The sequence below is a fragment of the Anser cygnoides genome, chromosome Z (assembly GCF_040182565.1).
Source record: "Anser cygnoides isolate HZ-2024a breed goose chromosome Z, Taihu_goose_T2T_genome, whole genome shotgun sequence".
Lineage (NCBI taxonomy): Eukaryota > Metazoa > Chordata > Aves > Anseriformes > Anatidae > Anser > Anser cygnoides.
Genome location: NC_089912.1, coordinates 6,913,154 through 6,936,443, shown reverse-complemented (window position 1 = coordinate 6,936,443; position 23,290 = coordinate 6,913,154). Strand labels below are relative to the sequence as shown.

Genomic DNA, 23,290 nt, shown 5'->3' with positions numbered 1-23,290 from the left:
TGTTCTTAGTCTCATTGAAACCTTTGCTTTTTTTTATCTGGAAGAACAAAGGGAACACATTGAAGGGAGCGGATCACCAGGGTTGATTTTGCCAGAAACACACTTACCTACCACAAAGACCCTGTGAAGGAATCCAGGAAAATGCCACCTCCTATCTCCGCTCTGCATTTGCTGCCAGTTTGTCTGAGATAAGTTGTATCTGCTTCAAGGGACTGTAATATAAGTGCTTCAAAAATGGCCTCATTTTTCAAAAGTTTTATTGTTAAGTTTAAAGACTAGACAAGGTCATACTGGTTTTACATCATCCTACATGATTTAAGTATATACAAAACCATTTGAATATTACACAGCTTGAAAGGTTGCAAAGGTCATTGTGTCCAAGACACTTCTGTACTTACTGACACATCAGAAGCCAGCACTGAATATTATAGTTCATATTTGTTGTATAGTAAAGATACACTCATTTAGTATCCTTAGTCTTCAAAACCCACACTAATTTGTATAGAGTCATTCCCAAAGAGAAAGTCAACCTCAAGACCAGAGCTAGTTAACACAATAAGCCCTTAGCACAGATAAAACGGAGCCTTGCACTGGTGCTTGATTTCCCAGGCTAACAACGCAGCACCTTGCAGAGCAGCAGGAAGGTGCCTACAGATACTTAGCTGGTTCAGGGTGAAATTTAATTAGGAAAACACTTCCACTCCTGTTAAATGTCATTGTCACAATTAATACTGAAGTCAAGGACCATTTCTGAGTGTTCTTCCATCCCCTCCTAAGGGGACATTCCCTGTACCCATGTCTGTTTTGGGGATGACAATTGCTTTCACTGTTGTGTTAGTTTATCACTTGTCCCTTATGTCAATGATTTTCATGCACACAGAGAGGAAAATAAAATTAAAGGGAAAAATTGTAACACCAGACCATATCTGACTCAAATCTGTTTTGTTAAACCTGAAGTAAATACACAGAAGTCAAGAATTATTTCAGATTTACACTGCTGACAGTAGGAGCACAATTTGGTACTATGGGTGCACAATACTATTTAAAGAAAGCTTGTTGGCAGCTAAAAACAATCTCATTGGGAAAAGCCCCAGCACATTGGCTGAAAGTGTAAGGGCATCATCTATATGATTTTTTGAAAAATTATCAGAGCATCTTATCACGATGTATGGAGCTTTCTCTTCAGATTGTGAAGACTGCTGGCAGACGGAAGCTGACAGAGAGTGAAAGGATGAAATTACTCAACTCTAATGCAAAACAAAATGACTGTGTTAGGTATCATGACAACACTACTTTTATATGCAGATAAGTGGGAACAATCAAATTACAAACACAAGACAAATTAACTCAAAGCCAAAACTGATGTTGCAAAAGATGAACATAAAAAAAATCACTTGGGAACAAAAAATACAAAACAACTTTAAAATAACTTTGTGAACTAGGGACTCTAATTTTCAGAAATGCCTCCCACTTTTTGGGTACACAGTCAACTAGCTAAATGGCTACATGGTGTTCCATAAATAAATAAAGGGTAAATTGCTCTCCCAGAACTGAAAAATAGTTTTGGACATCTTTAAATACTGCGTGCTTCCTAAAAATATAAATATTCTTTTTTTGAGGTGCCTGATGTGCACAACATGGGCAGTGTGTAACGTAGGAATGCCCTGGTCCTCCATTGTTCAGAAAACTTCTTGCTCTTTAGAAATACCCCAAGATTGACTTTCTCTTCAAAATTGCTCACTATGTTTGAAGACCACTTCATATATACATCATTAAGGAATGCTGTTAACACAGTTACAGACAAGACAGTAACAGTCTAGTGGCTTTTGTTATGCAGCACAAAGTAAAAAATAAAGAACAAACTTAGCAGTGTAGCACAGGACCTCAACATTTCTTACACATACTTTCACCTTTATAAGACTCTTCTGTAGAAGTCTTTAAATGTCTAAGCCTTATAAAATAAATACTTGTATAAATACAGTTTAAGGATTAAGTAATTTTATAGAGAGGCAGGGTGTTCTGTTTGTTAAAATGTGACAGTTTAAGTGACGCTATCCGAAAACCGCCACCAATATATCCCCAATTCTTGTATGTAAAATTCCTGGCTGCTAATCTAGAGTCTTTCACAGTTAAATGGATTATATATTTTGTCTGTGGTGGAGAATGTGTGATTAAATGCAGATTTTGAAATCCAAACCGTTTTGTTTCCAAAGCAAACTTTGCCCTTTGCAGACTGTGGGCCAGCTGGGTGTTTGTCTGGGAAGCAGGACCCAGGCTCATACTTCAGCGTTTTGGTTTCAGCGAGAATGTAACGGTGACAAAAAATAAGTTCAGTGACATTTGCTAAAACATGCAGCTGTATATATATATATATTATTTTTTCCCCCGCTTCAGCATGTTATGAAATTAACAAGGTGACCCCACGTGCCATCATTTCAGGTAGCAAAAAGCCCCCTCGCTCCTTGTCCCAAGGTTTTTTTCAGACGCTGGTGCTACACTAGCATAGTCACGGAGAACCTAGCGCCTAGGGAACTGGAAGTGCCTCACAAGGTTGGTATCGTTACCTCTGCCACTGGGGAAACGGAGGCACGAGGGTGAGGTGACTTGCCTAAGAGTGCCCAGCAGACAGGTACCAGAGCTGTGACTGCAGCATGCTTCCCCAGGCTCTTCTTGCACCTCGCTGCTCAGCCACCCTGCCTCACCAGCTGCTTCAAGGAGCCATGGCCGTGCGGCCAAGCCCACCCACCTGTCCTGTTTCCGAATTCTACAGCCAGGTGTAGCAATGCCCACCATCCCCACCATACACTGATGCCCCAAGTGGTCTGCCCTGACATCAAATATCTAACTGTACCACTGGTGTCCTCCATGCCCCCTCACCATTCAGTTTTCCCTCCTCAAACCTGTTTATGACACCTGGGCCCTTGCTGGCTATCCTGTTGTTCAAACAGCACAGTATGTATGAAGCATCTCTGCAGATGAAACACGACAAAGATCAGCCTCCTCATGGCTCATCGTCTGCAAGGACACAGGTGGGAGCAAAGGGTACCAAGTGCCCAGCTTTGGTGAACTCCTACGACTTCTCTTGCCTCCATTCTTGGGAAGAAATACATGACCAGGGTCATAAGAAGAGCTTAGTGAGAAGGTTTCCCTGCAGTCAGGAGTCATTCCTCCTGTGCATCTTGTAGCATCTAATTCCCTCACCCCACGTGTGCTTCCGCACAGAAATTCAGGAGGTTTCTGAAGGAATTAATCAGGCACACAGCTCCATCTAGGGTTGTTCACTCCTGGGCAAGTCACCAAGGGGCTCAGGATTTATGCTGTGCCATGTGCTTGTACCTTTGTTAGTACTGAGGATGAGAAACCGCAGGTACCCCAGAGTCTCATCTCAGCCTCCTTGAAAAAGCACACCTCAAGCAGAATTAATACATTTTGGCAAATTCATTAACTTCGTAACATACTGATAGCAGATTTTGTTCCGTATACAAACAGGTCACCTCTTTCAGAGAAAACAACATTAAAGGTGATACTGAACAGAAAAGATGTTAGTTATGTCTACTGCATGCAAAATTGAGAAGGAAAATGGGTTTAGCTAGTTGCATGGACTCTGCCGTTGAGATGAAAGTAATGAAAGGTAGCTTGTAATATCACAGGTACTGTATTTTACAGTACCATAGAGTATTTTCCAAAATATATGTCATAAATACTGACAGTGTTTGATAGGCACAATTACTATAATGCAGTCATCCCCAAGTAAACTTATTGCTAAAAGCTGCAGTATCACTTTTTGCAAGTAAGATGACAGAATGATTTATGGAGAACTTGTCAGCCCAATGTTTCTAAAGCTGCAAATGAGCTTTGTCACACTATTTCTCTTCCCTTGTAAAAAGGATGCTGCTGTTTTTTCCCTAACACATTTGAACTAGTGAGAACAACTTAAAGGAGAGCTAGAAAGATAATTCCACAGCTAAAGGGACAACACTAACAGATTTCAAGAACAAAATCGGATTGGATCATTTAAAGGGCAGGCTTAGACCTCCTCGCGAAAGACAGTTAGCGGCCTACCATAAAATGAGCACTTGGTCATGAAAAACCCACTCAGCTTCCTACAGGCTTTGCGCAGTTTCTTCTAGGGAGGGACTGGTAGATGTGTGGAGAGCTGTGAGGCCTGGCGGAGCCCCGCGTCAGTCCTCCTCTGTGCAGCCCAGCAGCTCTGACCGCAGGGTGATCCGGCCGTACCACGACCACGGGATGATGCGGATGTGCCGGGCGTATATCGGGGGGTCGATGACGTTCTTACGGTGCGTGTCGTTGTCAAAGTTTCCCTGGAACACCTGGAAGGCAAGCAGTGAGAAGATGGGTGACTACATGAGTGCTGAGCGATGGCTGAGTGAGCGAGGGGAGCCCCGAGACAGATGTCCCTTCTCCCTCTGACACCTGCTGGGTTCAGGAAGGGCTGGTCCTCTCTGCACAGTTTTCCACATCCATTCCTAGTGGTTGGAGTTTTATAAGATGTCTGACAAATACAGGCCCAGAACCAGAACTGCATCCCTACTTAATGAAGGTATACGCAGTGTGTTTCTCAGAGAACAGGGAACAACGTCCTCTTAAAACACCTGGAAAAATACTTCCATGAAATAATATCAGTGGGCTCCACAAGGAGTTGACAAAGCAACCCAAGTACCTGAAACTCTGCACAGTGGGGCCAAAGGAGAGAGAGGAACCCTGAAATCTGATGGGGCGGGTTGCAGAGAAAGGACCCCATGTATGTGTTCCAGAGGCTGTGTGGGGCCATGGCTGAGACCTGGGAATTTCACTACATGACACTGAGGATTCAGTCCTTGGTTTGAAGCACCATTAACATTTACAAAATCAAACCTCTTTTTACTTGGCATTTGTATCATGTCAAGTTAATCTCAGGAGATCCTGTTATTGTTTTGGATGAAATAACATTAGTAATTAAAGTTAAGAAGGATTTTTACTGTATCACTCACGAATGCAATTTGGATGCAACTGCATAAGCCATCATAAAGCTAGTGACTCTCAAGGATACTATCTTCTGTTGAAAAAAAAATACTACATGAATTAATAGCATCGGTAAGCAGTAAAGTTTGTGATTTAATTAAAAAAAATCTTTACACAGTATAATGCATGTTTAGACATTATTTCCATTAGTATGTTTTAGCCAATACATCAGTGAGTTCCCAAACTCTTGTCTGTGTTAGAACAATGACAGATTTTCCCCCTAAAAGCCACAATTCAAATTCAAAGGCCACAGCATTCTTTTTGGCAAAATGATCACATTTTCCTCCTGAGATATTTTCAGTTTATATGGGAAATGTTCGGTGTCTTCAAATGTCAGCCGCTTCATTTTCCATTTGCAAAAACAGTATTTGATGGATTTTTAACTTGAAATGAGTGAGTTTCATTTGCATCAAGCAGAAAAGGAATACGAACCTTCTGCATAAGTATTTATATGACTGAATTAGTGCATAATAACAATTTTCTTGGAAGTTCTTAGGAAAAATGTCAGAGGTTGAATTCAGAAGAGGCTAAACCACTATTTTAGTCCTTAAGCTTCTCTCAAGGGCTATCAATCTGGCATTTTCAACAAAACATGTACACTCCACAAGTGCTGCTCTTTCACAAGTGATATATTTCCCTGCTCGCCTGGCATCTCAGTATACAGAGTTGGGAGCATTCAAGTACCTAGCAGTTAAGAGAGAGAGATAAAACTGCAAGACAGACTGACCACAGAAAAAACAGCGCTGTGAGTCTAAGGGAAAAAAAATGTATTTATGACAGGAAAATTGTTTGTTGCCTGAGTACAGTCTTGATTACATAAATCAGCAAGAGCTTGGCTAAGATTGCTTCTGAATTTGAGTTTCATTTGTTGTAATGCAACATACAATAAAAGGCAGTAAGCTCATTATTAAAATTAGAGTGGCACCCCCCAATGTACAATCTGCAGCAAAGAAAGATTAGAAGTAGAAGGATTTTCATTTGATTTCTTGCGCATGCATGCAATATATCTGTTGGTATTTTTTTACCAAGCCAGATGATAAGCAATGCAGAGCTACAAATAATTCTTGCTGCAGAGGTACTGGAAAATTCTCTTTTTTTTTGTTTTCCCCATGGAAGACTTATCTCAGAGATAACATTTTGACTAAGGCTTAGAACAAAAAACGTCTTTGTTTACCAGAAGAACCCATCTACAGCCCCCACACACAGCTATGCAAAATCCATACCCACATGCAGCTATGCAAAATAAATGAAAATATCTGATGCAAACCAAGCAACAAAGGAAAAAGTTGGATTATGCTATTTACTTAGAGCAGGAAAAGAAAACATAAACTCAAATATGATGTCATTAGCATTTAAAGCCAAACTCATCTGTTTCGGAGGCTAATTTATGCAAATCTGAAATTTACCTTCCCTCAAAATTCAAGATCCAGTCTCAAGAAATTAACTCAAAGTGCCAGGTCAGAACATGGATTTTAGGGAAATAAATTTATCAGAAAGTGAGCAGAGCTTTGCCAGCATCCACAAATGTGATCACCATGAAATACAACATTCCAAGAGCAAATGTATGGATTTTTTTGTTGTGGACTAATGACAAATTTATTATGGGAAAAGTATGTTATTTGTCATTCTTCACTTTACCTCAGCATAAATTCACTAATGGAGTCAAGAAACTTGATAACAACAAGGAGGACAAAGGATAAAAACTGTTCATCTACTTATTGGCAGAAAAAAACTATTTCTGTAGCCAAAATATATAATTTCTTTAATTACCTGTTGTTTGTGGCCAAACAGTCAATACTAAATGAACTAACTAAGCAATTAAAAGCTTTTGAAGACCTGGTAGCCTCATACCATAAGCGATCACTCCTCACTTTCTAAGTTCATTTCTACAACACCTCTCTGAAAACTGTAATGGTTTATTAGCACTGAAGAAGCTCATATTGCAGATCTAGTACATAGCTCTATGCAATTTTTCAGATGAAAAAAATGCCCAGTAACAAACAAAGCCAAGCTAATTATTAAGCAAGGAACAGAAAGCAAAGTGCAAGTCACTGATGTGGCAGTGCATAAAGCCTGGGCACATGCCCATTTTGAGTTCTGTGTGGGTGCAGATCTGGTCCTCTCATCTCAAATTCATTAGCAGAAGCGAAGCACAGCAAAGCAGCAAGACATTCACAAGCACAGAAGGATGCCTGTTTGAATATTATCACATAGACTAAGCCTCCTGAGACTGGAAGGAGGTATGATGGATGTCTATAAAATCATAAATGGCACAGAGAAGATCAATCACAGACAATATTGCACTGTCCCCTTCCAGTGAAATAAAATGAATGAGTCACCTAAAGGTCATGGTTCTCCAAAAAACATGTAATTAAACCATGGCACTCTTTCTCACAATCTTTAGGTATTAATAAAGACCAGATAAGCTGTTAAGGGTGAGATCAGCTGAGGGCTGTTAAACATATAGGTAAAACAGAGCTGGAGGCTAGGAAGATACACTAGGGAAGAATCATGGTATTGTGATTTTTCTCCTCCGGTTATCTGTTAGAGGATGCTCCCTCTCATGGAGGCGGGCCACTTGTGTGGACAGGGCTTCAGCCTCACCCAACAGTGGCTGCCACCTCACCAGGTGCCTGTGTTTGTAAAAGTGGGTTTAAGCTCCTAATTTTTGGCAATCATGTTTCAGTATGTTTTTTTGTTTTTGTTTTTTTTTTTACAGTGTGCACGTCTATTTATGCCAGTTTGCGTACTTACAAGGTGTAATTTACTAAAACATTTACTCAGAAGCCTCACCAAGTTTATACATACGCACCCCACACACATATGTGTAGCTCCTCTGTAGCTTAGTCTCTTACAGCTGCTATTAAAATAAAAAAGTAGAAAATATATAATAACATTTTATGATCAGTTAATGAAAAAAAAAAAGAACAAAAGCCTGGAAAATGCATAATAATATTCTCTGCAAAAAGATTTTTGGAATTTAAACAAGTCTTGTTTATAACTGTGTCAAACAAGCAATTTGGTTGTCTTGCCTTTAAATACTCACTGAGATTTTTTCATTAGAACTAAGTGTTTTATGCAATAAGCAACAAATCCAAATTATGACAATGCAAGTTGATTCATCTTTTAAAAAGAAAACTGCGTGTATCTTTTATGAAGAGTACTTTTAGAAGAACTATCTAGAGAAGAATAGCTTGTGAAAATGGAACTTATTAGAACCAATGCTTGCTCCAAATGTGGGGCTGAAGATCTGTTTTTATGGCACGTCCACAGAGCTAATTAACAGATGGCTGCAGTGGGGGAAATTGTGGTGCAAGGAACATGAAAATTCAGTGAGCCTGATTCTCCACAGAGATATTTCTGGATCTCATGTCTTGCAGAAACTGAAATTATAAGAAAAGTCTGCACTGGCCATAGCATTATAGGTTCCTGATATTTAGGGTAATAGCAGAGAACTGAAACTTTTAACATGCAAGCCTCAGATGGTGAAGTCACTATACTATCTGCTATACCTTAACTGTATTTTTTATTCTGTGCAGAGTATTTTATACAGGTTCTTGGACCAGTTAATCTTGCTCATATTGGAGGCAGAGTATTTAAAAAGAGTAGCCAGACATGGTTTCCACTGGAGTTTGCTTCATTGCATTACATCTCAGTGGTGTGACAAATAGAGGAACACTATTCACTTCAAACATAAAAGAAAGCTGCATGAAAAGTAATTTTTGACAGTGATGTTCCATTATTTCAGAAATATTTTATTTTCTTTATTACCATTCACTGAAAAAGACTTGCTTAAGCAAGAAAGGGAATTTGCAGATTAGAACAGCACATTTATTTGCTTTGAAATTTTTTGTTCTTGGAGAACAAGAGAACAACACTATGAAGAGTTACAAGTGAACAACACCAGGTCAAAGATGGTGAAAGATGTCCTGATTTCTCACCAGAAAAAAAGCTGATGTTTTTAGGTATTTGACTGTATTTTAGAATGATTCGGTCCCATGAAAGATGCTTCTATAAAAGACTGAGCAGAGTTTTTTAATATACATGAGTACATGTGCAGATAGATACGCGTGTGTTTTATGCACCTGTGTTTATGTAGTGATTTAGAGGGGGGAAAATTACATTGTTCCTTTTCAGTTGGTATGTAGAAAGTCCCTTTGGGTGGCTGTAGATCTACCACTTCTGATCTTACCCATCCTTCTGCACTTCTTTGCTGAGCGCCCAGGAGTGGCTGAAGAGTCAGGATCTGGTTGGCATGCAATGGATAGCCAGGCAAAAGTGTCCAGTGCAAGGACTGTTTTTTTACATTTTTGTAATCTATGAATAAAATTATGTGTAACCTGATCGTTATTTTTACCTTGAGTCCACAATGGATACCAGGCATGTAAAACTTGTAAAGAATACTAACACATTCTTGTTATTTTTTTTTCTACACTATATATCTTCTGATGCCACTTAAATGGGAATTTTCTCCACTGCACATAGTTTGTGAGTGATTTACAATAGAAAGTTCAAAGCCAAGCAAAAAGAGAAATATTTTGAAGACCAAACTCCCTTCAGAAATGTTTACAGAAATTCACGTTAGCTCAGCTGAAGGTAATAGGAGCCACCTGTAATTTAAACCAGTGGAGAATCTAGACTAAGGGCTTGAAAAACTTAGACAAACACTCAGAGAGACCCTGGGAGGCAAGACACAGTGTTGAAACATTGCCCTGATCTTGCATGGGGTCAATATATTGATATATGTTGTTTATGCTCAATAGGGCTGTTTTGCTTTGTGCAAGCCTTATCATCAGTCAAGTTCCTTCAGGCAAAATACCAGGAAAGCACAACACACCATCCACACCACACAGAAAAATGAGCCACAGATTCTAAGCTGTAAACAAAATTTCCACTCTCCTTTTATATAGAGTCACACAAAGACCAGTGAAACCTAACTGCCTGGTAGTTTCTTTTCGCATCTCAGATGAAAAAAATCAAGTATAATGGAGATTTTTTCCCAGTGAAATTTAAAAAATAGTATTAAATTAAAATAAAATATATTATATTAAATAGGAGAATAATAATAATATAAATAATAATATGGAGATTACTGCTTATCTATGTCAAATATGTGGGTTGTTTATAGGAATTGGATCTATCAATTTAAATCAGGTATTATTATAATCCAACATCAAAAAGAAAAAAAATAATAGCAGAACCTAGCAGAGACCTGGTGATCCAACTTCTTGTTTACATGTATGTTTTTGTCTTCTGTTCCTATAGCAATTAATGAGACAAAGCATATAGCTTATAACTTGTTCTTCAATTTGTCCACAAATCCAGCGGCTGTTGTCTACCTGCAGTTACTTGCATATCTGCTGGCTAATAATCGACAATACTACAGCGTGCTAGAATTCCTTAGACTACTTTCACATATATACTCATTTTAAAAATCAGCCTGTAAAATGCCATTTGACTCTGCAGTTGGCATTGAGTTACTTACAGCATGCCATGCAATTTATAAATCACATTTGGAACGTGATTAAAAAAAAAAAAAAAAAAGGTCAAATCTGGTTTGGTTGTCCTTAGCGTTGGAGGAATAGTGAGCTACTGACCTCTAGTTGAGAAAAACAAGATAGCTCTGGTCCTTTTCCTAAAATATAGTTTCTTCCTACTTGCCAACCAGCAATTTAATTTTTTTTGCATCTTGAAAAGAATAGGAAAAGAATTCATATTTTCAATGGATCTCATTCAAACTATTTAAAATGAATGACAGAACAAGAAAAGCATTGAAGAAATGTTTTTCTTTTTTTTTTTTCCTCTTCCCCCCACTACCACTACCCTTTAGTCTGCATTCACAGAAGCTTAGCATAGATGTGAACTAAAATCAATGGCAGTTGAAACAGCAGAAGGCAAACAAGAGCTGCAGGAGTCTGTTCTTGGAACAACATTTCCATTTGAACTGGGCAAAGAAGAAAACTGAATACCACATTTCCTTCTGTTTGAAACAACTAATTTGTTGCAGGGTCATCAAAGATATAGGCTGCAGGTAGTGCACTTGTGAGTACAAGATACTAGTTTTGTTTGTTTTTCTGTTTTTCTCTGTACAATAATTTCACAAATGATGTAAAAAAAGAGACAGAAGTGAATAGCTTCAGGAATTCATTAAGATCTGCTGATACATTTGGATTCTTTCAGTAAACTACTGAACAGTGAGATGATCAGCACCAGATACGGTTAATGTGCTTTAAAGTCACTATATTCATCCACAAATCCTTATTTTCAGGCAGAAATATCTCCATAATTTCTGGATGTGAGATATTCTTTTTTTCTTGCAAAATGACACATTTGTTTGGACTTCAAAACTGGTTGTTTTTCCTTTATCTTTTCTTTCTTTCTCTGAGAGTTTTTGGAACCATCTTTCTCCTACACTATTGGATGTCTGGACAAGGATCACAAGGATGAGTAAATCACCTGTGTGGGAAATCAGAAATCTATGTATTCTATCCTTCTCAGAAGAAATCATTACACTCAGTTATTAAATAGAACGAATAAGGGTAAATTATGAATAATTTATTCTCACTGCTGTTGATAGTTGCCAGTGTCTACCTTTCATCTCCCTTCTGTATCTTCAGGGGACAGCAAAAAACATTTAAAGCTTCACTTTGCTGTGAAAACAGAGTTTCTTCTGAAATGTTCTTCCATTTTGCGCCAAACCTTACGTCTTTACTTAAGCAAAGGAAATTGGTATGGGTGTCGTGAAAAGGCACTACTCTGTTTTGACAGAGCATTGCAGGAAGAGGAAGAAGCAACCTTTCCACTTTTAAGGATATTTAAGCACTGGGCTTGACTGCTGATATTATAAAATTTTCATCACTGGCTATTTCTAAGAACATATTTAATAACACTCAGATGAAGAATGGTTTATGATATGAGCATTGTATCTTTCGTCAGGTGAAGGACAAGTAAATGAATTAAATTAGTCTCGACTTTTTAAGCCAGCAAGTTCAAACAAGGAAGAACTACTTGCACCTATTCCTAGGGTAAGGGACCTGGGGTTTGCTGAATCCCATTTTCTATTCAGAAGACCTCAGAGGGGATTGGTGGGAGAGGTCAAGAGGTACATGTCCTTGTGATCTCTCCAGGTCTTTTCCAGTCCTACCTTGAATATCTCCAGAGAAGGAGACTCAACAACCTCCCTCCTATGAAGTTATGCCAAATTCACTGACAGCTAGCCTTTTTGGAATGTTCTGAAAGACTCTGGATGACTTTTGTCATCTGAAAAAAAAATTGAAATAGTAAAAATACTTTTGTTTAATCTTTGCGTATCAAAAGACCAAAGACTAGACTCTTACCCAGTGATCTTGTTTATTTTGTACAAATTAAAATTCAGAAGATAAAATTTCTGATTTTGAGTTAGGTGAATTCAATTACATTCTGCCTTCAATTGCTCTTGATTTGTTAAAGAATCATAATAAGATGCATTTATTTTATTCTTAGGGATGTTAATTAATATGGGATGGGAGATGTTTTAATAAGACAATGATTAAGAGTTTTCCATTGTTCCTAGCGGACTGTTCATATAGCAATTAACAGTCTACCTGATGATGAAAGCAGAAAGAATTTAATTACTTTGGCAAATGTTATAAACAAGTGTGGACTGGAACAGTGAGACTGCATTTTGTTTTAGATTTGCTTGTGACTGTTACTGTGTTTCTCACTGGAGACTGGAACATAGGTTTCCTTTTTCAGTAAAATGAATGCAACAGTTCAATAACAGAAGTTTGGCTTGGAGAAGACATTTCTTTCACAGTGGATCTTTCACTTCTTTTAAATGCCAGGGATTTAAAATGGGATGTGTACAAAGCACTGAAGTGCCTATCTGTCATTTATGTTGAATGAATTTACGGTACGTTTACAAAAGGTGAGTTGTTTCTTTCCAATTTTTATCTGACAACCAATTATACTAGACACATCCATAATCATAGGTGTCAGGCCCTACTCAGTTGGATGGCTAAAATAGCTGATTTTTTTCTTCCATTTAAAAAACCTTTAGAACTTGTTGGGGAAAAATCTCACTGAAGGATAGAACAACAGTGAGCTGCCACTTGGCTCCTTGTGACTTGGCAGTGTCATCTTTTGATAATAATCCTCTTACAAACATAACATTTCTATGCACACATGAAGTTATGTACATATTTAACCCAGTAATGTAGGATAGCTTCCACTAATAAATGGCTATACATTTGATCAATCAGATAAAATCAGTGAAAATTAAGAGATGCTGCTGTCTAACCCCTCATCAGCAGATCTGCTTGTATTCATGCAACATAGATCAATGCATATCAAAAGCCTTCTCATTACCTAAAAAAGAAAAAAAAAAAAAAAAGAATTGAATTAACCTATATAAAAAATACTCTTTCTTTTACTCTAAGAAAAATAAGTACAAGTGGAAACATTTATTACTCCGATAATATAGATGTTAAAACCACCAGATATGAGACATATATGTCAGACATATCAGCCATCTGGTATTTTTATTAATGTACGTTTTGATTCAATTAGACATAATCCCAGTAAGCTATTTAATAAATAAATCACATTTTGCCAGCTTTCTTAATGTATCCCTTAAGCAATGCATTTGCATTCAGGTTTTCACAGTATAAAAGTGTTATACAGTTTAAAGGAAATGTATAATGAATAATATCCTAAATAACAAGAGAAAAGTTAATTGCTTCTAAGTAAATCAATCAGGAAACCTATACTTTCTTTACACCTCCCATTAAATGTTTGCAAAGGAAGTTGTGAAACATTTTATGTTTTGTATTCTTTTAATGGTGTAATAAAAATAATCTTTCCATTGGGTATTTGAAGCCCTAGAGTGAATAATTCCCTTTAAAAAAAAAAAAAAAGAGAGAGAGAAGAAAATGGCTAGGTAATGAGGTGCGTTAAAGATGTGCTTCACAGAAAATTACAGAAAATAGTGCACACTTACAAGAATATGCACTGAGACACTATTTTCAAATATACAAATAAACTGCTATTTATATACCTTCTCCTCTGGAGTTTAAGGAAGAAATAATTTCAATAAATGGAGAACTGTAAAGTTTTATGCCCCATATTTAACAGCATTAAATCAGGTGCATTGCACAGATAGGTATGACATTATTGCACTGTGAATGTCACTGTGTTATACAACCCTTTTTTATTCACCTTGACTTTTATCTGTGGGACCCTATGCATAGCAACCCCATAAAGCAAACAATGTGCAATAATCTACAGGCTTCCAGCACTGGAATTACTACAGGCATTACTACTCCCTGTATGAAACCACAATATCATTTTTCTCTTTGCTTTACCTTATCCTTCTTTTGTTTTTCATCCTGGTATATTATCCAGTGCTCCCCATCATTACTGTAAGCAAGCTTGTAGGATCCCACAAACTGGACATGACCAAAATCTTTAGCTCCTTGAGTAATTATGCCAGTGACCTTTGTAGGGACAAGAAGGTCGACCTAAACAAAACAAGACACAGGGGAACATAATTAGACCAGTTTCACACAAAATCACATCACAAAAAAATCAAAACAGTGCATTGCTCTTTTAGGTAAGATGTTGGTATAATTTAAGACAACTTTCCTTCTCCCTTCTCCAGGTCAGTGTAACATGACAGAGAAATTCACTTCTGTATCACGTTTGTTACTCGTTGTTTTTACCACCTCATGGCACAAACGGGACTATCTTGTACGGTTTTCGATTGTGGTAGGTGCTACACACATTCCTAACAAAAGGGCAGTCTCCGCTGCAACACATTTGCGGCCAAAGAGTGTTGCCTTGTGCTCCTATTAATCAGAACGCAGCATGCCAAAGGGTGATTCCCCAATTCCTTTCTATTTCCTTTACAATGACAGAGACTGTGCTTTATTAAGTCTTTTAAAACATTTGCTTTCATACATTTCCTACTGAACTTCTCTCTTTAAGACTCTTACATCTTTTTCTACCTCTAAAGCTCTAGTTTTTTCATTCACTGACTTTTTGGAGCTCTTTGTTTTATAATTAGAGCACAAATAAAATTCAAGACAGGAATCTTAAAGCCTAATAAAATCTGGGCTTTCAAGTATCTCTCACATGGGTCTGCACATTTGTGACGAGTTTTTTTTGCACCAGATCTCAACACTGAATATAACAGATCCGGGCCAGATGCCTTGGCTTAAAGTAATCAAGGAACAGAATAGAATAACAGAAATAAATTGACCTAATAACATATTTTTAGAAGAAGAATGGAGGAGTTCCCTATCAGAACTGACATTTTCTGGAAATGTGAAGGTAAAACTTCACATTTCATTCCCTATCCTCCTGCAAAGCATTAAGCCAATAATAAAAATTAAAAAATAAAACCCAGAAAACAGAACAAAGGTAGATTTGTTTCAGACAATAAATGGCTGTGAAGCAGTCAGCCTTTTTTAATATTGTCTGTTAAATCAGGCAAGACAGACTAATAGTAAAAAATTACAGTAAAATGACAGAATTGCTGAAGTCTAAGAGAAGATGTGGGATATGTTTTTACACCAAAAAAAAGTTTAAAAGAGAAGGCCAAAGAATTAAGGATCTTTGGCAGATCAAGTTCTGAAGACCCAGTCTTGCAATTTTGGGAAACTGAAGCCCTCTGAACAGGCCAGATTTTCAATGAAGATGTAGGGAAAGGGAGAAGAACAGCTGTGAAAGCACAAGAAACTAATAATGAGAAATGAAGAAAAAATAAACATGCGTAAGAAGTCGTGCCAATTCTTTTACACCGTGGGTACTAGAGTTTGAACCCTATAAAGATGAAAATGTGGAAAAGTGTAAGGATGCATTTTTAAGAAAAGAAGATGAAAAATGACTGTTCGGAGCAACCAGACAGGGAATACTGGAGACATCTGCCCCAACACTTCAAGACAAGTAGCAAATAATGAGTAGGAAATCTTTTCCAGAAAAGGAATAAATTAGAAGCTGAGAAAACATGACAGTAAATGGAAAATGGCATTGCCCAGAGATGGTCCAAGAGTCTTGTTTCTACCAGAACAAAGGCATTTATTGCTATCCAACAGCAGCAAAGTTGCTCAGAGGAGAAACCCAGAACCCCAAGAGGTTTCCTTCCATTGGAAGGAGAAACTATTTTTGTTTTCTCTTTGTTCAGTGGAGACAAGTAGGGACTGAACCAAGGATCACTCAGAGCAGCAGCTGCTTTGGATGCTCTCGTAGACTGCTTCCTTCCATAAGGAGCGGAGGAGGCTGGCTTCCATGGCCGAAGTGGGCCTCTGGGAGCTAAATCAGTTGAGTCTTTTATGAATTAATAAACACCAGTCTCCAGACCTTAATTCCAACTATTTTTTGGAGCTGGAATGAGTAGTCTGTTTTTCAGAAAGGCTGATCTGGTAGAGAATCAGTAATTTGACCACACTTTTAGGCAGCATTTGCACTAAATTTCGGAGTCAAATTTAGATGCTGTTTATAAATAATTTTGACATTAATGTTTTCCAAGTGTAACTTCTTCTAAGCAGAGGATGCTTCCTATACTAAAAGTTAATACATCTCCTGCTAACATGAAAAAATGCATCCATAAAACCAGTTGTTTATTTTTAAAATGTCAAAAGATATGTAAAAGGATTTCACAAATATTTATTTTAACATGGCCATGACATTCGGAGTATTTCTCTTCTCACCGAAATTTAGAACAAGAAAAAAGTCTTACTCATATTCAGGGGATTTCAGAGGTAAAATCACAATAAATCTTTATTATCACACAGATCCAGAGTTAATAAAAATGTCCTAGTAACAACTGTTTTGTGCTTACAGGACATATCTATTGGCCTTGTACTCTTGTTCAGAAAAATGATGTGGGAAGCTGGAAAATAATTTAGCATGTTTTTTTTTTTCTTTTTTCCTGAAAGACTTATTACATAGTACTATGTAGAATATGTCTCTGTGTGTGCATGTTTGTGTACATGTGTCTTATATAAAGAAAAGAGAGAAAGAAAAAAGAAGGCATTAATAGATAGGGTCTGTTGTACATTTTGACAGTACAGATAACAGAAATTGCTGAAGACGGAGAAAAAGAACACAAGGATGCACCCACATCTTTTTCTCTTACTTTAGTATCTTATTTACTTGTTTCTCCATAAGTCAATAAGAAACCTTTGTGTAATAAAGACTGCTTTTAACCCATCATTAAAAATAAAAACAAACAAAAAGCTGTTTTTACTGTGTTGCTTTATTACCTCCTGGAAAGGGTTATAACACCCTTTCTTTTCATCCTTCCTATTGAAAGTACTTTGGAGCAGAAAGGTGAGAAGAATTTACCCCAATTTCTAGGGGAAACATCTGCATTAAAATAACAGAATGTCAGAACTTCCCATCAGGATGCAGCACACATTGATTCAGTTAGTGCAGATTGCAAGTAACAGGCAATCAAACAAATTGCCAGGGAGAGAAGTTGAATTAACACACAACCACTGTGTGCTCTTCAAAGCTGAATGTGATTAACCGGATCAGAATGTGACTTTGGCTTTTTTAGTGCAGCAGAATTTAGAGCGAGGTGGAGGCAATTAGTCTGCGACTGATAGGATCATTAACTGGTTACACGAAGAACCATGGTGTACAGTTTAATGTACATTCCTACAAGCAGCTGATCAAAATGCAGTTTAACATCTTGTGTCTGGAAGAACTCTCTTGGGCTATAGCTGCTTCCTTTGTAAATATCTATTTCCGACCTTGCTTCAGATGTTAAAGATGATTTAGTGATTTAGAGAATTTAAGAAAAGCGCAAAGATAAACCCCCCTGAATATGAAACATTTTTAATGAACCACTACATGGATGTGCAGCATGAACTGTGTGGCAGTGTGCAGTTAGATAGAGAGTGACTAGTACTTCTATTTACACTGTAAGTAGGTCTGCTTGATCAGGGGAGAAGTCACACAAGTGCTCTGTCCCTGCCGTGAGCGGTCCAGAGCTAAAAAACCTTGACTTTCCTTACCTGTCTGTGCAGATGTGCTGAATTTTCATATAAATACCTTTGCAGCCGGACTCTTAGAGAACTGCAATTAGATGCAGATACCTTCAACTTGGCAACACTCCCTCTTCCCAAGAGCAGGAACATAAGGATATGACACTTTTAGACTTTTGGAACAGCTGCCCAAAAGCCAGTTTGGATTGGCAAGCAGTACAGTATGCACTGTGCTTAAACACAGTTATAATGATTCTGGACTCAAGCTGCTCCTCGTGGCAATGGCTTGGTTATCCATTACATCAAGAAACTTGGTACATGTGGAGTCAATGCACTACAAAATAGCTGCTATAGCTCTCTGAATATTCCCTCCTCACTCCCAACACACTTTTTCCCTCTTTTACATACTTACTATTTTAGACTGGGAAACCGGTAGGCACAGGTAGCCTATGTGGACAAGCAGCAGAGTGCAATGGGTGAAGATATGCAAAGCAAAGCAACTGATATTTACACCAGGATGCCTACACAGTGTGTGCTACAGTGATTTTACTTCCAGCTGGTCCAGGCAAACTTCTGAAGCATGACTTTTGGCTTAATTTTATCTGAAAAGAATCTGCTTCATGCTCTGTGATGCTCTCTGAAGACACTCCATCATGTAAACCAAAGTATGAAAAGTGGAGACAATCTTAAAAAAATAACTCACTTCCTTGTCTACATTGCAGTGTTAGAGGAGAACCCTCAGAATCCAGGGGTCACTGGGTCCTATTAAGCAATGAAGATAATGGTGAGGTGGCTCTCAGCTGACCTTCAGCTCTGCATCTAATCACCTCAGCATTTATAATCTCAGCTTCAGTTCTCAGATGCAAGGGAGAGAGATGAAAGAGAAGATCTCAGGAGTGGTGAGAGTTAAGGTATTGGTTAGTTAATCTGTCTTTTTTAAATAATTATTTAAGTAGTTCATTTTAGTCTGCTCCTTATAAAGATATTATGTTTCTGCTCCCAGTATAGCTAGCCCCATGCTCAGTTACCTTTGTGTTTTTGTGGGCTGTTTTTTATCAGTTATTGCCAGATAACACAGGTGAAGTTTTGGGTTTCCTACTCACCAAATAAAAGAGTCCCTTGGAGTAGAAATACCAGGGATGAGAAGGAAGAAATCTGGGTCCAACATATCTGAACATAAGGGAAACACTGGAAAGGTGTTGCCAGCACCTGCCTGTAAAAGACTGAAAAAGAAGGCCTGCATGGCCTTCTGCATGGCATCTATGTCACCATGATGCAGAGCAGTCTATCATATATGCTTGCCCTGTGAGGAGGTCTCATATATTTTTGGATGCTTAAGGTAATGTTAGACACTTGTGGTTAGCACCTGCATATCACCAAGACAGTCTAACGCCCTTAAGCTCTCCTGTGCAGGTTCTCCACTCTTCATCTAAGACCTTGATTCCCACATTTTTTATGGGAGAAACTGGCATACACAGATTGTTGCTATATGCACTGAAGCCTACAAAAGAGAGTGAAAGGCTTGCAGTGTCTACACCATGAAGTTAGAATTGCAGCTCTCCTTGTCGTATTGCACCGGACTTAAAAGACATTCAGCATTCGCCTCCATGCCCAGTCACTGGAGATAATACGAAAATTGATGGTGTTACAGTACCTGCTGCAGATGGGTGACATCTGTGTGCTACTAACAAAATTTCAGCAGCACGTCTTGCTTGTAAACTATGAAGCTTAGCATTTCAGGCTGTTTTCCAAAGGTTCAGATTTAAAAACAAACAAACAAACAAAAAAAACCTACCCCAAACTACAATGCATCACGCATAATTGCACCTAAAACCTTTGAAGAAAAAAAAAAGCAACTACACATCCTTGGTTTATTATCAGGATTACCACTGCAGATTCAGAACTAGCAGTTCTGTCAGTATAAACATTTAGATATACACTATGAAGGTATTTATTAATTTAACCTGAGACAATTGCAGTACAAAAATCAGTTATGAGACAAAAGGAAGTGCTGTAGAAGAAGCCATAATAATTTGATAGGAATAGGCATTTCAGTGCCTTTCTTTAGGCATTTCTTTAATATATGTCTAAAAAGGAATTTTATACTTTCAAAATGAAATAAACTACAAATGTATTTACATTTAACTGGGGCCATATTACTTCGTATATGTTTAAAATTAAAATTCTACTCATGTACCTAGGTGGAAATGGGTTGTTTTCAGATGAAAAAAGATTAAAGAAGGCAATTCTTTTTCTTCCTAAAAATGTGGTGTTTGTTTTGCTTGCTTCTTTCTCAATTTGAGCTTAGACTTCAACATTATTTTAACATCATGCTACTATATTTTTAACAGCTCTAGTCCTGTAGGTTAAGATAATAAATACAACTATTATTTTATTATTTACTCAGATTTGCCTCTTCTTAAACAACACATTTCCTCTGAGTCGCTTTATGACTGCAGCAACTGCATATAAGAAACAACATTAGAAAGAATACCATACACCTTCATCTCTCCTCAGTACAATTTAAAAGCTAGAAACTAGTGTATGAGGCCTGTTGCTTGAAATCTGCATGGACTATCAGAAACTAGATTCCACACTGTTATTCTGAAATCTGGATGCATAAAACATACACAAAGGAGCTCACAATTCACTTCATTTCCATGAGAAACTCCTCAAGTAGCACCTGCTTCTGACATTGTACAGACTGTGTGAATCCTTCATTAATGTACTTACATACTTAGTAATCACTATTATATAGGTATTATGGGGAAAAAAGGAAACAGAATACCTGAATTACTATATTTTTTCAGCGTTTTAAGAAAAACATTCAGATAAATAATCTATATGATCAACCGCACAGCCAGTTTAAGAACAGCAACTATTTCTTACAGAGCAACATTTTATAACCACGCTTTAGTAAACCACAACCAATCTCATTTTAATGATATCTTAAATGCCAAAATGTAATAAAATAAAATAAAACTTTAGCCTTAGGATCTGGATTTTCAAGAGCAGCAAGGGGAGCTGCTACCCATTTCCTATGGGAACCTAACACAGTTGCTGTTCTGAGGTCACAGAGGCCCTCTGGTAATTCCTGCCTGCAGCACACATGGGATAATGCTGTTTTCATACTGATCCTGCAAACTGGAATGATTTCTGTGAGTGTTGGTAACTCCCACAACTTATCGGGGGGCATTCATGTCCTAACAGGAAATGGCAATACCCAGCATATCCAGGCCTGAATGTATTCTGAAGTAAAGGAGAATTTAGCATCGAAGTTATAACATCAATGATGATTAAATCTATAGTCTTTTCTCATAACATTGAATGTTTCACACCTGTGTACAACAGTAATTTTACTCAAAATGTGATTAGAGGATTTTAGTAGGGATCACAGTTTGTTGCATTTGTCACTGATGGTCAAGAAACCATTCATTAAACAGCAGTAGCCTTCCTATCTACTCTGTAATATTCAAAGCTTACCAGTCCTTGTGAGGATGACAAGAGATTTAAAAATAGTCCCTTAAATTACGAGTGATTAAGCAGGCTTAGACATCTGGTAGAGTTAGAAGAAGCTTTTGGGTTGCATTATAGGACACTTAAAGAGTTGATAAAAAAAATTGTAATACCATTCTGTGCTAGATGAATCAATTGGAGTTCTTGCAGGAAAGCCAAGGACAAAACAGCACTTAGTCATTTAAAAGAAAAAAAGAGGGAAAAAAAAGTATGAATACAATCATCGGTAGTTCATGATGAAATACTTACTGAACACTGGTGCAAGCCCTGACTGTGCAGTACAATTCACTTATCCCAGCACCTAGTTCTGGCTAGAAATAGATATGTAAATGTGTAGAAATTTTCATTTGCATTCAGTTCTTCATGTAATGGTACATGTCTTTAAAGGCAAAAGAAGTGTATAAAACTGGATGACAGTAAGAAGTGCCCTTCAGGAGTACATTTCTGGAAGATATAATTTAATGTAGTTATTGCTCTACTAATTATAATGATGCTGATAATTTTTGGTCAGAAGTTTTTGAGTATGACTGAAAATGAAAATAAAACACAGGAAATAACAACTACCAAAGAAAAAAAATGAATTAAGAAAAATATCAGTTATTTCTCTTTCTGTTTGTCTTTCCTCCTAAGAACAAGGAACCAATCATCCTGAGATGCCATGTGGGCATGCTGTACTCTCTTTGGATTCCGAGAAGAACAAGGAATTCTGCTCCCTTTCCTTGTTTTACTAAAAAATATCTCAAATTGATGAGCAAATTTATCTGTAAGATTTCCTGCATGGCTGTCCTGTGGGCTCTGTCCCAGCTGTGGGTTCCCTAATTTTCTACCAAAGACCACTGCAGGGTATCTCAGGTGCTGGAGTTGGTAAAACAGCAGCAGATCCATGGGAAATGCACACAGGAGAAAACTTGAGGAAATGTGGTCTATTTAACAATAAGCTTCAGAATGACACCTGATAACCTGAAATGTGAAGGATGAGGAAGTTAACATTTTATAGCAGCGCTTCGAAACAGCATAAGCTTTTCAACAGCAATCAGTAGAAATCTAGTTATTTCAGATTTCATTTGTCTTGAGGCATTTGTCAGTGCATTATGGGTTTTAAACTGAAATCAAAGGCTTGTGATGCAATGACTGGAAAAGCAAAATCCTTCCTTAGAATTGAATTACTGCAACTTATGCTCAGTTTTCAGTAGAGAAAATGATGCAACACCTTTTACTGCAGGACTGATAAATATCTTTGTTAGATGTTGAGATCATAAATGGACTCACCTACACATGAGCAGCCCATTTTATTTTTAAAATGAAAAATAATGTTGGTAATATGGAGGTTCATTATTCACCTGGTCGTTTTTTTCTCAGCTGATTAATAATGTTGCAAATATATTCTGCAGTACATAAAAGTGTCCCAATAATCTATGAGTATGCAGGCTATAGATCAACAAGTAAACTAAAGATAAGCTTGCACACAAGATACTGCAAAGTGACTAATAATTAATATAACTAGTGAACTGTTGAAGTACTAACAAAAATCTGCCTGTAAGCAAAGTTGAATCTGTCTAGAAGATAAGTGGGTTTGAGGCTGAAAGTTCCTCCTTGTATTTAAAATCTCTGAGTGTACGACTCTTACTTTTACAGGAAATGAAGCCAAGACAGCATCATTCAGCCATTCTTTTTAAGAATGACTTTGCCCATCTGTCAGCCAGGATTATTATGCATAACTGTTTTCATACAGCTGTGCTGTTGTAGCAATAAACTAAAAATGTCAAAATTGTGCTACAAGGCTT

General features: G+C 37.5%; 1 protein-coding gene across 2 annotated transcripts in view; it reads right to left on the bottom strand.

Moving 5' to 3' along the window:
* Positions 1-240: 240 nt before the first annotated feature.
* EDIL3 (EGF like repeats and discoidin domains 3) overlaps positions 241-23,290 on the bottom strand; it is a 270,841-nt gene continuing 247,791 nt past the window's right edge. For both annotated transcript variants that reach the window (XM_066987842.1, XM_066987843.1), the window contains 2 exons: positions 14,364-14,519; positions 241-4,331 (listed from right to left, as the gene is read on the bottom strand). In XM_066987842.1, coding sequence (XP_066843943.1) covers positions 4,182-4,331; positions 14,364-14,519 — 306 coding nt within the window. In that variant the 3' untranslated portion in view covers positions 241-4,181. The remainder of the gene's footprint in view (positions 4,332-14,363; positions 14,520-23,290) is intronic.